Source organism: Camelina sativa, chromosome 1, assembly GCF_030686135.1.
Source record: "Camelina sativa cultivar CO46 ecotype springtype chromosome 1, ASM3068613v1".
Lineage (NCBI taxonomy): Eukaryota > Viridiplantae > Streptophyta > Magnoliopsida > Brassicales > Brassicaceae > Camelina > Camelina sativa.
Genome location: NC_141880.1, coordinates 12972026 through 12988174, shown reverse-complemented (window position 1 = coordinate 12988174; position 16149 = coordinate 12972026). Strand labels below are relative to the sequence as shown.

Sequence of the window (16149 nt, the reverse complement as noted above, 5' to 3'; positions counted from 1 at the left end):
ATATTAAAATATTTGCCATATCAAATCAAGGTAATTTAACTAAATTCTGTAAAACAATTAAATCATTAGTAAAATTATGTCTTAATTAGATAATATCTTATAAATTACCTATTATGTATGTTATTATTTATACTAATAATGAACAATTCAAATACTAATTAACTAAATATAGTAAACAAATCAAAGTTAAAATTATGTTATATAAAAATATTGTCCCACGGTATACGGTAATTTAAAATCTAGTTGTAGTTTAGTTAAGAGAGACAACTAAAGAAGTGATTTTTTTTCTTTTCTACCTTTAAATTTGTTGTTCCTAAAACTAATTTAATTTAAGAATAAATTATATACGTTCATCTGTTCCTTGCTATTAACAAGAAAAATTAGTACACACATATGCACTTAGTTAATAATTGTCTTGGAAACTAATAATTGTCTCACTCACTACAACAACTAAGGTATCCAAGTTTCTAGCCTCAAGATAATTCATTCAAAAATAAATCCTCTTCTTGTGAACACTCGATCCGTGATAAACTGCGGATATGGGACAAGCCACCATTATGTACACAGAAAATATCATTTTGGACACAATAAAACCATAAAAAAGACAAAGCTCAATGTGAAACCAATTAAAAGCTAAGGTGTCTAAGTTCTAGAAGGATCTATCACAAAGCGCAAGTGTCATCACAAAAGAAACTTGAATAGTTAAATAAGAAATATATCTAATAATATTTATTCCACTGGCAGTGAAAAAAAAAACTGGAAATCGTTTGAAAACAAGTAACATAAATAAGCAATGCATAGATTAGTGTGACTGTTACAACTCACTTGCTCCGATACTTTTTACCTTCTTCAGAGAATTTGAACCAAACTTGGAACATAATTGACGAGAAGTTGGCATTTAGATTTCGCATCGTGATGATCCACTTGTATGGATTTATTTTCTCCCAAAACGTGTAAAAACTTGTTGGAGACTCCATTTTTACCGCGACACACTAAAACTTTGTTATGGGGGTCAACCAAGAAATTCATCCCACTACAAAAACAAAAAAGCTCTGGGATATTGGCTAAACTAACTGATAGGAACTTGATCCATGACGCGGCTCCGTTACTCTCAATCTTAGTTGCAATCCATATATTTATATAAGGTGCAATATTTTGAAACCATGCACGTAGCTTCATGTCCTGAGTAAGCATACAAAGTTTTTGCTCTTCTCTAGTCATGGATAAGCTAAAAATATGATAATAATCATGATCATCCGGAAGAGACACCCTTCTAAAACTCTCTGTTGAGTAATCAAAACTTTGTAAGAATTCGCCGTGGCTTTTAGTAGAAGCTGTAAGAGACAATACCGTGGACCTTGACACAACAAAAGCCCAAGTCCAAATCTCAACATCAAACATTCAAACAGAGCACAAACAGACAAAGAATACACCCTTGAGCAAGAAGACCGTTAACGACAGTACGAAGAAGATGATGACGTGCTCAGATAAGAAAAAATTTGATCCTCTGCAAAGCTTGTCGGATGACTCACCACATACAGCTGTGACCCAAGGATAAGCTTTTTTTATGTATATTCTAGATAGTTCCAAAAGAGGTGTATATATGAGAGATGTAAAAACCTAAAAGATGATAATCAAAATACACAAGTTCCTTTCAACTTTACTCTTGCCTTCTCTGTTCGTTCATGGTATCAGAGCCTTGAGAACCTTAACAGGTGAATCAATGGCGACAACATATCCCTTTCCGGATAACGTTCATGTCTCAAGTTCGGTCACTCTCAAGCTTACTGATAGCAATTACTTGCTTTGGAAGACGCAGTTCGAGTCTCTGCTGTCTAGTCAGAAGCTTATTGGTTTCATAAATGGTGCTGTCACGGCTCCATCTAAAAGTCGTCTCGTTGTCAACGGTGATGTCACCACCGAAGTTCCAAACCCCCAGTATGAGGCTTGGTTATGTACTGATCAGTTAGTCCGCTCCTGGTTGTTTGGGACCTTGTCTGAGGAGGTTCTTGGCCATGTCCACAATCTCCAAACATCATAGCAGATCTGGAACTCCCTCGCCGAGAACTTCAACAAGAGCAGAGCAAGAGATTTCTCCCTTCGTCGCAGCCTACAACTTCTGTCAAAAAGGGATAAGTCCTTCTCTGCATACTGTCGTGAGTTTAAGACTATTTGTGATTCTCTGAGCTCCATTAGCAAGCATATTGATGAGTCCATGAAGATCTTTGGCTTTCTCAATGGGTTGGGGAGAGAATATGACCCTATCACCACTGTTATCCAAAATTACCTGAGCAAGCTCCCTACTCCTACCTTCAACGACGTCATCTCAGAGGTCCAAGGATTTGATACCAAGCTGCAGTCGTATGATGATTCTCCATCCGCCAATCCTCATCTCGCTTTCATGACTGAAAAGACGAACCCGTGTGCTTCCCAGTATCAGCCAAACTCAAGAGGTCGTGGAGGTCGCTTTAGTCAAAACAGAGTAAGAGGTGGATACAGTACTCGAGGTCGTGGCTTCTCTCAGCATCAATCCAGCTCTACAACGCAAGGGGAGAGACCAATCTGCCAAATTTGTGGCCGTACTGGTTACACAGCGATAAAATGCTACAACCACTTTGACAATAACTATCAAAGTGAGGTCCCAAGTCAAGCGTTTGCATATCTCCGCGTGTCTGATGAGAATGGAAGAGAATGGCACCTTGACTCAGCGGCTACCGCTCACATCACCACCTTAACCTCAGGTCTACAAGATGCTACCTCGTACAAAGGGACTGATGCTGTGATGGTTGGAGATGGAGCCTACCTACCGATCACTCATATTGGATCAACCACCATTTCCTCTGCAAAAGGTACTATTCCTCTTAATGAAGTTCTAGTTTGTCCTGATATGCAAAAGAATCTTCTATCAGTATCTAAGTTATGTGATGATTACTCTTGTGGAGTGTTCTTTGATTCTGATTTTGTATATATAATTGATTTAACCACTCAGAAAGTGGTGTCAAAGGGTCCTCGTAAAAAAGGACTATATGTACTGCAGAATCAAGAATTTGTTGCGTTCTACTCAAATCGTCAGTGTGCAGCAACCCTGGATACTTGGCATCATCGGTTAGGACACTCAAACTCAAGGATTCTTCAGCATCTTCGAGCCTGCAAGGAGATTGAAGTGAATAAGAGCAGAACTTCTCCCATTTGTGAGCCTTGCCAGATGAGAAAGAGCAATAAGTTACAGTTTTTTTCTTCTGATTCTAGAGATTTACAACCCCTAGAGAGAGTTCATTGTGATCTTTGGGGGCCATCACCAGTTGTTTCAAACAAAGGATTCAAGTATTATGCAGTTTTTGTTGATGATCATTCTCGGTATTCTTGGTTCTTTCCTTTGTGATTGAAGTCTGAATTTGCATTTGTGTTTGTTGCGTTTCAAAAGCTGGTCGAAAATCAAATTAATATCAAAATAAATATATTCCAAAGTGATGGAGGAGGCGAGTTCACAAACAACTTTCTCAAGAAACACTTCTAAGAACATGGCATTCACCATCAAATTTCATGCCCCTACACTCCACAACAAAATGGAACTGCAGAGAAAAAGCATAGACATTTGGTGGAACTTGGTCTGTCCATGATGTTTCATAGTCAAACACCTCTAAAATACTGGGTGGAAGCCTTCTACACGGCTAATTATATCATCAACCTCCTCCCCTCCACGGGTTTGAAGAATATAAGTCCTCATGAAATTCTACTGAATAAGAAGGTTGATTATTCTGCTTTACGGGTGTTTGGATCGGCTTGTTACCCATGCTTGAGACCACTGACACAACACAAGTTTGATCCTCGCTCCCTCCAATGCGTCTTCCTTGGATATAACAACAACTACAAAGGTTACAGATGTTTGTATCCACCTACTGGGAAAATTTATATCTCCAGACATGTCATTTTTGATGAATGTACGTTTCCCTTCAAAAAAAAATTCAGTCACCTCCTTCCTAAATATCACACTCCATTGCTTCAAGCTTGGCAACATTCACCGTGTATGTCTCCTGCTCCAGTGGTTTCCCCTTCGGTTCAACTGTTGGACAAACCTACAATCAATGTTGCACCAGATTTGGAAACTTCTTCTGCAGCAGAGACGTCTGCATCAAACAATGTCGAAACGAACAATGATCATCAACATGAATCTAACTCTCACATTGCAGACGACGATGATGGTGTTCCTGTAGAAGCTGAAAATGTCCATCCCATGACTACAAGATCGAAGGCTGGCATTCACAACCAAATCTTAGGTATGCGCTTATTGTCTCTAAGTCCACTTCTGATGAGCCAAAAACTATCGCCTCTGCAATGAAGCATCCAGGATGGAACACATCAGTGATGGACGAAGTTGGAAGAGTTCATCTGCTAAACACATGGTCTCTGGTTGAACCAACGGAGGAGATGAACATTTTAGACTCGAAATGGGTTTTCAAAACCAAACACAAGCCTGACGGAACAATTGACAAATTGAAAGCTCGACTCGTGGCCAAAGGTTTTGAAACATTCAGTCCAGTGGTAAGAACATTCAGTCCAGTGGTAAGAACGACAACCATACGTCTTGTCCTCGACACGGCAGTGGCACATGATTGGCCTCTGAAACAACTCAATGTATCAAATGCCTTCCTTCACGGTGAATTGCAGGAGTATACATGTTTCAACCCTCAGGCTTCGTTGATCCAGAGAAACCAGATCATGTCTGCAAACTGAGCAAGGCTCTGTACGGTCTCAAACAAGCTCCATGAGCTTGGTTTGACACATTCAGCAATTTTCTTCTTGATTTTGGTTTCGAATGCAGCACTGCAGATCCTTCTCTGTTTGTTTGTCATCACGGTGAGGAGGTTCTCATTTTACTCCTTTATGTTGACGATATTCTCCTCACAGGCAGTAGTGACTCACTTCTGGAACAGCTATTGATCGCTCTTAACACACGGTTTTCCATGAAATATCTCGGTCCTCCATGCTACTTTCTTGGGATAGAAATTGAATCGTATGATGGTGGTTTATTTCTACATCAAACGTCTTATGCCTCAGACATCCTTCATCAAGCTGGTATGTCTGACTGTAATCCAATGCCCACACCCCTTCCGCAGCAACTTGACAACTTGAATTCACCACTATTCTCCGAACCAACATACTATCGAAGTCTAGCGGGCAAACTATAATATCTCACCATCACTAGACCTGATCTTCAGTATGCTGTCAACTTCATCTGTCAAAGGATGCATGCTCCTACGGATTCAGACTTCAGTCTCCTCAAGAGGATCCTCCGATATGTCAAAGGAACACTAAACATGGGCCTACCAATCAGGAAACACAACAATCCGGTTCTGTCTGCCTTTTGTGACAGTGATTATGCAGGATGCAAGGAGACTAGGCGATCAACTGGTGGCTTCTGCATTTTGCTAGGATCCACTCTAATCTCTTGGTCCGCAAAAAGACAAACTACAGTGTCCAACTCCTCTACTGAAGCAGAGTACATGGAGCTCTCCATTGTTGCTCGAGAACTTACTTGGATCGCATCTCTGCTCAGAGATATAGGGGTTCCACAACACCAACCAACAAAAGTATTCTGCGACAACCTATCTGCAGTTTACCTCTCCGCTAATCCTGCTCTTCACAACAGAACAAAGCACTTTGATAAGGATTTTCACTACATTAGAGAGCGAGTGGCACTAGGTCTCATTGAAACACATCATATTCCAGCTCATCTCCAACTTGCAGATGTGTTCACTAAACCGCTGCCAAAACCGTCCTTTATTGATCTTCGTCCCAAACTCGGTGTGTCTACTTCTCCAAAGCCTTCCACGCCAAGTTTGAGGGAGGGTGTAAGAGACAATACCGTGGACCTTGACACAACAAAAGCCACAGTCCAAGTCTCAACATCAAACATTCAAACAGAGCACAAACAGACAAAGAACACACCCTTGAGCAAGAAGACCGTTAGCGACAGTACGGAGAAGATGATGATGTGCTCAGATAAGAACAAATTTGATCCTCTGCAAAGCTTGTTGGATGACTCACCACATACAGTTGTGACCCAAGAATAAGCTTTCTTTATGTATATTCTAGATAGTTCCAAAAGAGGTGTATATATGAGAGATGAAAAAACCTAAAAGATGATAATCAAAATACACAAGTTCCTTTCAACTTTACTCTTGCCTTCTCTGTTCGTTCAGAAGCAAGCCAATAAGTATTTCCATTCACAGACATGACACAGCCCCTCCACAGTAGTATGGACCAGTCTCCAGTCTTACCAACCCTCCACGAACTAGAGGTAAAGTCATAGATTTCATACTCAAGTAAGTATGGCATAACTTCACCAAATTGTTGCATCCTCAAGATTTTGTACTTATTGCATGAGGTTTTACCGAGAGAAAAGTAATCTAATTTATTGTAGGAGCTTCTAAGTTGAATCCACCTGGTTTCACGTGAACACGGATTCCAAACCAGCAGTCTATTGTCCTTTGTGTTGCATAGCAATAACCCGTCGCAGTGAAAGACGTTTCCTATATCGGCTTCCTCTGAAGATTTGGAAAGAGGATCCTTTAGGCTAAATTGATCTGTTACCATCACCTTGTTGTTGTCAATTAGGTTGAGATTGACGCTCACTAGGTAAACCCTAAAATCAAGCAACATGATCATCATAGCGGAGTGCTTCTTCGCAAGTCTCACATCTTTGATCAGAGCATTCCATCCTTTGGATACAAATTGTAATCGTGCCAGATAAATATCTGGAACCCTAGCTAGTATATCCACTACCAATTCCTCTGGGAGATACATTGTGCTCGAAGTTAGGGTTGAATACTTGGGAAACTAGAGAGACAAGATGAGAGAGGTCTTAATTTAGAGCTTAAAAAAAATCAAATCGGTTGTCGAGGCCCAAGCCTTCCACTGGAATCAAAATGTTTTGCGTTTTCGTAATCTCGTCATTATACTTGGTTAGTTAGATATCTCTAATAGAATTTTTAGTTAGGTATATATTTGTTTTTTGTTTAATGTTAAGATTTATACCAAATAAAAAAAAGTTTACACTTTAATTACTATGACACCCCAAATACATCATCATACATAAAATAAAGAGAGAGTAATGGAACATGAACATCATACATAAAGTAAAAAGCCCCCTCATATGAGCTTTGCCACACTTAGAGTGGACTACAATCAAATTAGAAACTAAAGAGAAAGATTCTGATAGCTGGATTCTCTGGCGAGAAGGAGTTGAGACGGTTGCGCATTTTTGTGGAGATTAAACGATCTCACGTACTTTACTTACTAGTTTATTTTGCATCATAACTCTATAACTCTGTAACTCAAGATTACAGAAAATACTATCGTTTGAAAAAAAAAACTCAACATTATATATTCAACTTGCGTTGGATATATAAACTGGAATTATATATTCTTTGGGAACAAAACAAATTGGGCTTGTTCGTTTGGTTGACGCAGGCACGCAGGCGGTTGTGGCTGCGTCTACGTTTTTAACCGCTGAATCGAAACAACGTTTAAAAATGTTAGACGCAGGCCGCAGCGTCATAACGCAGGTACCTGCGGCAAGCAAACAAACAAACATACATGCGTCTGCTGCAAGTACCTGCTGCAAGCAAACAAACAAACATACTTGCGTCTGCTGCAGGTACCTGCGGCAACGAAACGAACAAACCCATCAATAGAATAGCAACTTATTTAATATTATAGATTGTGCATAAATTAAAGTAGTGTGTGGAAACTACAAGACATTACAAATTTGTTCTCATGGTTGGCCATGAAACCCATCCGAAACTGATGATGATTAACTATAAATAGAGTAGCAACTTATTTAATATTATAGATTGTGCATAAATTAAAGTAGTGTGTGGAAACTACAAGACATTACAAATTTGTTCTCATGGTTGGCCATGAAACCCATCCCAAACTGATGATGATTAACCATAATCTACTCTCGTCTTCTAGTCTAAGTAAATGTCTCACTCATTATGAAACAGCTAATTAAGGTGTCCAAGTTGCTATAATAAACTCTAAATGAAAAGAACATGATCCGCTCAATCTGAAACAAAAGCTAGAGTATAAGTCTTAGGATATAAGAGAGACAACCAACATGATTATTCGATTGGCAGGAATAAAAACAGAACATCGTTTAGAAACAAGTTATATAAATTAGCAATACATAAATAACGTTTAAAGTCTCAAGAGTTGGATAGAATGCATAAATTAGTTCGACCATTATGTAAATCACTAGTTGTTCCGGTACTTTTTTTTTACCTTTTCTTCAAATAACCTTATTGGATTTGAACCAAAGATGGAACATAATTGACAAGAAGTGAGCATTCAGATTTGTCATCATGGTGATGCACTTGTATGGATTTATTTTCTCCCAAAATGTGTAAGAACTTGTTGGAGACCCCATTTGTACCGCGACACACTACAACTTTGTTCTTCTTGTCGACCAAGAAATTCTTCGCATTACAAACGCAAATAGACTGGTGGATACAGGCTAACTTGATCCATGATGCGGAGTCGTTACTCTCAATCTTTGTTGCAATCCACACATTTATACGCCGCTCGACCTTAGTTAAATAACAAAGTTGTTGTTCTTCTCTTGTCACTGATAAGCTGCAAACTTGATAATAATGATGATCCTCGGGAAGAGACACACTTCTGAAACTCTCTGTTGAATAATCAAAACTTTGTAAGAAATCCACATTGTGTTTACTATAAGCAAACCAGTAAGTATTTCCATTTACAGACATGGCACGGCCCTTCCACGGTAGTAGAACCAGTCTCTAGTCTTACCAACAAACCTCCACGAACTAGACGTAAAGTCATAGATTTCATACTTAAGTAAGTATGGGAAACCTTCACCAAATTGTTGCATCCTCAAGATTTTGCACTTGTTGCATGAGGTTTTACCGAGAGCAAAGTAATCTGATGTCCTGTAGGCGCTTCGTGGTTGCAGAATCCACTTGGTTTCACGTGAATACGGATTCCAAACAACAAGTCTAATGTCTCTGGTGGTGCATAGCAACAAGCTGTCACAGTGAAAGATGTCGCGTATTTTGACTTCTTCTGAAGATTTAGAAAAAGGATCTTTTAGCCTAAATTGATCTGTAACCAATACCGTGTTTCTTAAACTTTAGAAAAATGATCTTTTTTTTGCACAAAAACATATCACAAGCACGACGAGAACTTATCGTGAGGAGATACGTGTTTGCAAAATTAAACTTTTTTTCATAAGTTTAGTTTTTAGTTTACCAAATATATACACATACGAATGCTCCATGCTGGACCATGCATCAACATTCAACATAGACGATAGATATATAGCCATTGTTTGTGTTGTGGCATGAGTAATACTAACTTAAGAAGGATATTGTGACTCTCCACCACAAAATTAGGGAGATTGACTCTTACATGGATTTAGTATCAGTTTTGTTCTCAACATCTCTCCAATGAACTTAAGTGAATCAGATGTTACCCCGCGGTGAAGTATAGTTGCCACTTGCCAGTCCTAACGTTAACCCAACAGAGGCAGTATGGCAACATTCCACTCACATACCATTTCTGGAGAAAAAAACGAAAATAGCCATCACAATTCCTCTAAATGGGGATTTCTTAGTGTAAATATATGTAGATATATATATATATCTATATATCTGTCAACCGAACATTAATTTAAAAAAACTTCAAGTGATATTTCAAACCGGACAAAAAGAGTATATAAAAGAAATTGCTGAAATTAAAGATCTAGCAACCGAGTAAGATAATCTGCCCGCAAATTCGACGAGCGTGAGATCTTGGACTAGGAGAAATGAGGGAAGATGCCTCGTAGCAGGAGAAAATTGTCCAGAAGATTAGAGAAAGCATGCGAGTCTTCAGGGGCTTGAGTCATTGCTACTAGATCTGCACAATCCGTCTCGAAACTCTGACAGGAAATTCTGCCTACAAAGAGACATTTCATAGCCCAAAACGGAGCTTCCAACTCTGCGAGGAAGGACTTCATCGAAGACATTTTACACCCAACAATAAGGTCTGAGCATCTCCATTACAATACCACTAACCCAAAGTTGAGTTTGGATTAGATGCTTTCCAGGATCTATCTAATTGGCAATATGGGCCCTGACCCGGATTCACTGAGGGAACCATAGTATCTGATGGATCTGAAGGACCACTGCCTGAGTTTGCGCATCCTCCCATAATATTTGTCACTTACCGCCTGAGTAATCACCTCGTTTGGCGTGAGTTGTATACTTTGGAACATTTTTTTTTATTTCTATCCTTCCAAATCGACCATAATATCAAAGGTAACTGATGAAAAGACTTTTGATCTCCTACATGAGATAATCCGCTCCCATAGATAAAATTAAGGTTCAAATACACAGCCTCATAAGGAAAACCTAATTTGATACGAACGAGGACACTCAAAGAAAGTGTAGTTAATTGTCTCATATGCTGAATCACATCTTTTATACATGGTATCACACTGGATACCTCTATAAGCTAAACGATCCGTCACTTGAAGTAAAGATTATTTTTTTTGTGCTATGGAGATTTCTTAAGAAAAACATCAACTGGTCAACAATGTCTTTTTGTTTGTTTTCTCAAACCTCAACTCCAAATCCTAATGAAATAGTAATTGAAATTAGTTTAGAAAATAAAAGAGTTGAAATTCTTTATTTGATGACAACTATTAACTTTTTTGTATTCATTGAAGTTTTTAAAAAAATCGTTTTAGTGTCATTGGTTCTTTTAAATGGGCTTCTCTAGTGCCATTCTACTGATCCGTAACAATGGCTATTTTTGGTTGTAAAGATGTACATATTGTAATTGTTATTTAAATTTTTCTTTTTAAAGTCAGATTGGCTATAATTCCATTAAATTAAATTTAAGTTCATTTTATATTTTATCAAAATATATTACAATATTTTAATGTGTTTTATGTTGGATTAGTAAAATGAATATTAGTGGAGTATATGGTTTATTTTAAGGTTAACAATAAGATATGAAATCAAATTAGTTTTTTTTGTCCATTTAAAAACATTTTAAAATAAAAACACATTTGTCACTTAATACAATTTTTATATATATAAAAAAAACAAATTTATTTCTCTCTTTTTTTTTTTAATTATCTTTTTTTCTCTTATCCTCTTGGCGCTTCCACTCATCGTCCGTCTCTCGTCGTCATATCACTGATGACGTCTCTTCCGATGATCCTCGCATCCTCTACTCCGCGAGGAAACCTAACAAAAACTTCTTCTTCAACTTCTCAATTCCCAAATCCCATTCTAAATTCACCAAAACAACTCCGAAACTTATCCAATAAAACCCATCTCTCCCTCACCATCTCCCAACTCATCCTCACATCCCCTGTTCTCGCAGCTGACTCCTTCGACTCAATCTCAGACCCACCTACCGGAAAAATCGATTTGGAGTCAGTCTTGGTCACGATTGACAATTTCTTCAACAAGTACCCATTTTTCGTAGCGGGATGCACTTTCATGTACCTTGTGGTGTACCCGGCTGTGATTTTTTACTTGAGGAAGTATAAACCAATATCCGCCGTGAATGCGTTTCGTAAGCTCAAGACCGAACCTGATTCGCAGCTTTTGGATATTAGAGATGACAAGACTCTGGCTTTATTGGCTTCACCGAATCTTAAGTTTCTTGGTAAGAGTTCAGTTCAGGTTCCGTTTTGTGAGAGTGATGAGGAAGGGTTCTTGAAGAGAGTTAAAGGAAGCTTCTCTAACCCGGAGGATACAGTTGTCTGTGTTCTTGACAAGTAAGGGGATAAACAAAAGCTTCAAACTTTAAGACATTGCTCTGTGTGTGTTGTTGTTGTTTTGAGAGTTCTCTTCTCTTACATGTTTTTACCTTTGATGTGGAAGGCAGTTTTGATGGTAACTCGTCGAAAGTGGCTGAATTGCTGATCGAGAATGGCTTCAAAGAGGCTTATTATATCAGGGGAGGTGCGAGAGGGAAGAATGGTTGGTTGGTATGTTACATCTCTCTGTCTGTAGAATCAATATGATCTCTTTTGAATGTTTTCAGATGTTTGTTTTGGATTAGGCTCTGTCATAAAGGTTTGGAATTTGTCTTGCTTACCTTATTAACCTATGTCTCAGGCCATTCAAGAAGAGCTTTTGCCTCCACCTGTGCATATGTCTACTGCGAAAAATGTAAAGTCATCAAACAACAATGAAGCGTCCATTGTTGGAACTGAAAACTAGTTCAAGAGCATAGCCTAAGGGTGTGCAGATTCTCATTCTTGGTTAGTTTACGTCATGCTATAATAAAAGATTTTGTTTTTCTTGGCTCCCAATTTAACTTTTGCCTTTGCAGTGGCAAGACATGATACTAGCAAACCATGGAAGAGTTACATCAAGAAAGCTTCTCTTGGTGGAAGACTAGTGATATATTGAAAGACTTGAGTAGATCTCAAGACCACTCTATGCTTGGCAAAAGCTAACCTTGTCTACAGAATGATTTCTCAAGCCATTCCAATAAAATGAGACTAGTTATTGTTCTGAAGCTTTTATGCTTTTGTACCTTTTCATATTTGTATTGTATGACTAGTTATAACTATAGAAGGAAAAAGTTTATGTGTAATGCTCCTCCTGAGATTGTTTGAAAAAATTAACCTGCGGTTCTTTTGGTAATTTATCTTTGAGATTTACGATATCACCAAATCAAAAGAAAAGTTTACTTAAAGAGAAGAGTTTTAGAATGAGATTTGTGAAAGAAGAATCAATAGCATTTCACACAAGCTTCTAAGCTCTAACTTCCCAGCAATGAAATATAAGTCTAGTACTCTTCGGTTTCTGGTTTCACTGTCCCTCGGTTAAAGCAAACCAAGAACTCTATGTTTCCCTCAGCGCCCTTTATGGGAGATTCGATAAACCCTTTGTTGGTAAATCCATAGCGCTCAACACCATTTATTACCTTCTCAAGAACCTTCAACCATAAACAAGACATCAAAGATTGTACTTAACACGTATCTGACTGGATATGTAAGATCAAGGCTTAATGCTATCCAAGATATTAGAAAAAGAAGGAAGGAATCCAGAATAGCAACAAAGAAAGAGATTCAATTGTAGTAAATTAACCCGAGAAGATTCAATTGTTAAAAAGAGGCCAGGGAGAGCCATACATACCTCCTGATGTACTTCAGGATCTCTCACTATGCCACCCTTCCCGACCTTGACAAGATACAAGATGTTGAAGAAACAATAATTACAACACAGTGATGTTTTATGCATTATATTATACAAGTATAGCCCCTTATCAAAATTCAGTGTATCCGAAATCTAGTATCTTCAGGTCACTAAACAGAATACCTGTTGTCTTCGAGCTTCAAATTGGGGTTTAACAAGGGTAACTAAAGTTGCATCTTCTTTCATCACATTCATAATAGCTGGCATCACCTGTTCATAAATTTGTAAGTCTCCAACATAACAAATAACAATCATTGTTCCTAGAAACTAACTGAACCAGTCGCAAACTTACCTTAAGAATGGAAATGAACGAGAGGTCAAGGGTCACTACATCTACTTTTCGGGGGAGTCCAGGGAGGTATCTCAGATTTGTCCTTTCTATAACAGTCACTCTCTTATCATTGCGGATTTTATCAGCTACCTATTACAATACACCGAATAATTCACTGACTAATTAGTAACAAGGCTCTTCCCAGGATGAAATCAAACAATCTCTAGGTAAAACACTTAGCACTAACCTGACCGTAACCAACATCTACACCATAAACATGAGCTGCACCATAACGAAGCAAACAATCCGTAAACCCTCCAGTAGAAAGTCCAGCATCAAGAACTACTTTCTCAGAAACATCAACATCTAGCTTCTCAAGTGCAGCTTCCAGCTTGAGTCCACCTCTGCAAAGTGAAAGAAACACGAGTGGACAGTCGACAACAACAGAGTCTTTCAAAAATGAAGAAACTGTAGAAAGATAGGGTAACTTGGATAGAATAATCACCTACATACAAATTTTGGAACCTCAGCTGTGATCTTTATAGCAGCAGTATTAGATACAGGCATACCAGCTTTATTAACTCTTCTCCCATCCACAAGAACTTTGCCTACATAACATATCATGCAAACACTTAAGATTAAGCTACACCAAGAACTTCTTGTTCCTTCCTTAATACAAATAACATAAACCTCTATGTGCTTTAAAGGAATCACCTTGCATAATCCATGATTGTATTAGTGTGCGACTGTATTCGTTAAACCTTTCAACACATGCCTCATCCAGTCTTTGTTTTTTGCTGTTACATAACAAGAAGAGTCCATTAAAGTGAAGCAGAGAAAGATGTAATCTTCTTGATTTCAATGTTTTAAAGAAAAGACCCTAACTTTTTTCCACGAGTAGCTGAAGCAAAACATTTCATGGTACTGCATTCTCCAGCTTTAACCCATCTCCCTGAACAAATAACACATGAAACTATCACTAATGAAGCTAAATAAGTAAAAAAAAAACCAAAAGTTTCAATTTTCAAATGAAATTGAAAACTGAGCATTAAACTGAACCAGATTGATCGATGAATTCAATTGTGTCTCATTCCTCTAGCATTTTGACAATTATGCAAAAAAAATTTGTGGGTTTTTGCCCACGAATTGATTCGATCGCTCACTAGATTCCAAAATCCAGTTTTAACAGAAAGAGAACTCAGAAAATGACAATGCCCACCAAGTGTTTGTAGAAATTACCGGGGAGAAGAGGACTGTGAGATTTGGATAAGAAGCCGAGGAGAGAGCCGCTCAAGGCTATGGAAGGTCTAAGAGCATGAAATCCCATCTTTTTACTTCCTTCCTCCTTGGGGATTAAGATCGAAGAGTCTTACGTCTATCTTCTTCCTCTTGTTGCTAAAATGACAATTGACAAAATGGTATACTTTTTTGTTTCTAGGGTTGCGAAGCCTCTATCTCATAAACAGGGTTTCCGTTGTTTTCTTTAATTTTTACTTGATCATCAATCAAACCAACGTTATGTTTTTTTTTTTAATATTCAAGCAATTTTTATTAATATGAATCAGAGTATACATGATCATTAATGAGATTACAAATATAAACAATGATTTGTGTAACAAAAATATCGTAAAGCAAATTAAGTGTTGCGAAATACTTTATCATTTTTGTCATTTTAGTCAATTTCGTGTGATTTTCTTGTTTGGAAGTCATCTTCTTTAACTGATGAAATACCTATAACGCTTTCGAAAATCATAGGCATCGATCCATCTGTTACATCGCAATACCTTTGGATTGATCGAAACTCTCACACAAAAAGAGATGTCAATGGTCTTGGTTGTCATAAAACACATTGTTGACGATATGATATAAGCCATCTTCTGATTTTCCTCCATATATAATTGCTTATTATAACTTCATCTTCATCCCCGAATTGCATCTTTCTCCATGATAGTTTCCATGGACGGTTTCTTCGATTCAGGTTTGCTTGTCTCCAAGATCTGCATAAACCGGTTGCAATATGTCTTGAATTTGTTGATCCTTTTACTAACACGTAGTTAAACATGTTATGTTTCTTCTTCATTGGCCATCTTACAAGAGTGTGATATGTATGCGTTGTGGGCATTATTTGTTTGAAACTCCACACACCTTGACTCCACATCACATAGAAGAAATCCATTGCTCCAAAGAAGTTGTTTAAGATCTTCACGACAAATGCTTCTGCTGTGATTCCGGGATCCCATATGCATCGAGGGTCGCAGATTTGCATTACAACACCATCGGAAATTTTTGCCGCTTCGGGATTACCCGGAAAACAGCGTGAATGAAGTACATCATCATCACACAGACAATATATTACGCCTCTATGGAGAGGAAAGAGAACCTTGACAGTGAGAAACGAAGTAGCGGCCATAGTTATCGAGATCAGGAATTAAGACATACTAAACCATAGACTTTTTGAAAAAGACATCATCATAACCAGATCGCCATGTTCTACACTGCCAGACAAACCCATCACCAAATGCTCTTGGATCGTTATGTTTACTAGGTTAGTACTCGCGCCAAGCCGTGAGTTGTTTTTAGATTATTTATTTTTATAATTTTTTTTTTTTTTTGTAGTTTTTGAAATATATAATTTTTATGTTTTTG

At 38.0% G+C, this 16149-nt stretch overlaps 3 protein-coding genes and 2 pseudogenes across 3 annotated transcripts; 1 reads left to right on the top strand and 4 right to left on the bottom strand.

Annotated features, from left to right (window-relative positions):
- Window positions 1-849: 849 nt before the first annotated feature.
- LOC104707883 (putative F-box protein At4g10190 pseudogene) lies at window positions 850-7691 on the bottom strand (annotated as a pseudogene).
- Window positions 7692-8303: 612 nt separating this feature from the next.
- Window positions 8304-9352, bottom strand: LOC147949858 (putative F-box protein At4g10190 pseudogene; annotated as a pseudogene).
- A 1730-nt stretch (window positions 9353-11082) lies between these two features.
- Window positions 11083-12677, top strand: LOC104790179 (rhodanese-like domain-containing protein 4A, chloroplastic). Its single transcript, XM_010515883.3, has 4 exons — window positions 11083-11800; window positions 11911-12013; window positions 12144-12289; window positions 12361-12677. Exons 1-3 carry the CDS (start codon window positions 11214-11216, stop codon window positions 12246-12248), a joined length of 795 nt encoding a protein of 264 aa, XP_010514185.1. The 5' UTR covers window positions 11083-11213; the 3' UTR covers window positions 12249-12289; window positions 12361-12677.
- On the bottom strand, window positions 12669-14979 carry LOC104790171 (uncharacterized). Its single transcript, XM_010515873.3, has 9 exons — window positions 14743-14979; window positions 14389-14455; window positions 14218-14300; window positions 14009-14111; window positions 13751-13907; window positions 13525-13653; window positions 13356-13442; window positions 13173-13217; window positions 12669-12972 (listed from the first exon to the last, which is right to left on the bottom strand). The coding sequence occupies exons 1-9, from the start codon at window positions 14828-14830 to the stop codon at window positions 12823-12825; spliced, it is 909 nt and encodes a 302-aa protein (XP_010514175.1). The 5' UTR covers window positions 14831-14979; the 3' UTR covers window positions 12669-12822.
- A 443-nt stretch (window positions 14980-15422) lies between these two features.
- Window positions 15423-15913, bottom strand: LOC147949857 (uncharacterized). The gene is made up of 2 exons (XM_087510933.1): window positions 15596-15913; window positions 15423-15500 (listed from the first exon to the last, which is right to left on the bottom strand). The coding sequence occupies exons 1-2, from the start codon at window positions 15911-15913 to the stop codon at window positions 15423-15425; spliced, it is 396 nt and encodes a 131-aa protein (XP_087367059.1).
- Window positions 15914-16149: the final 236 nt, after the last annotated feature.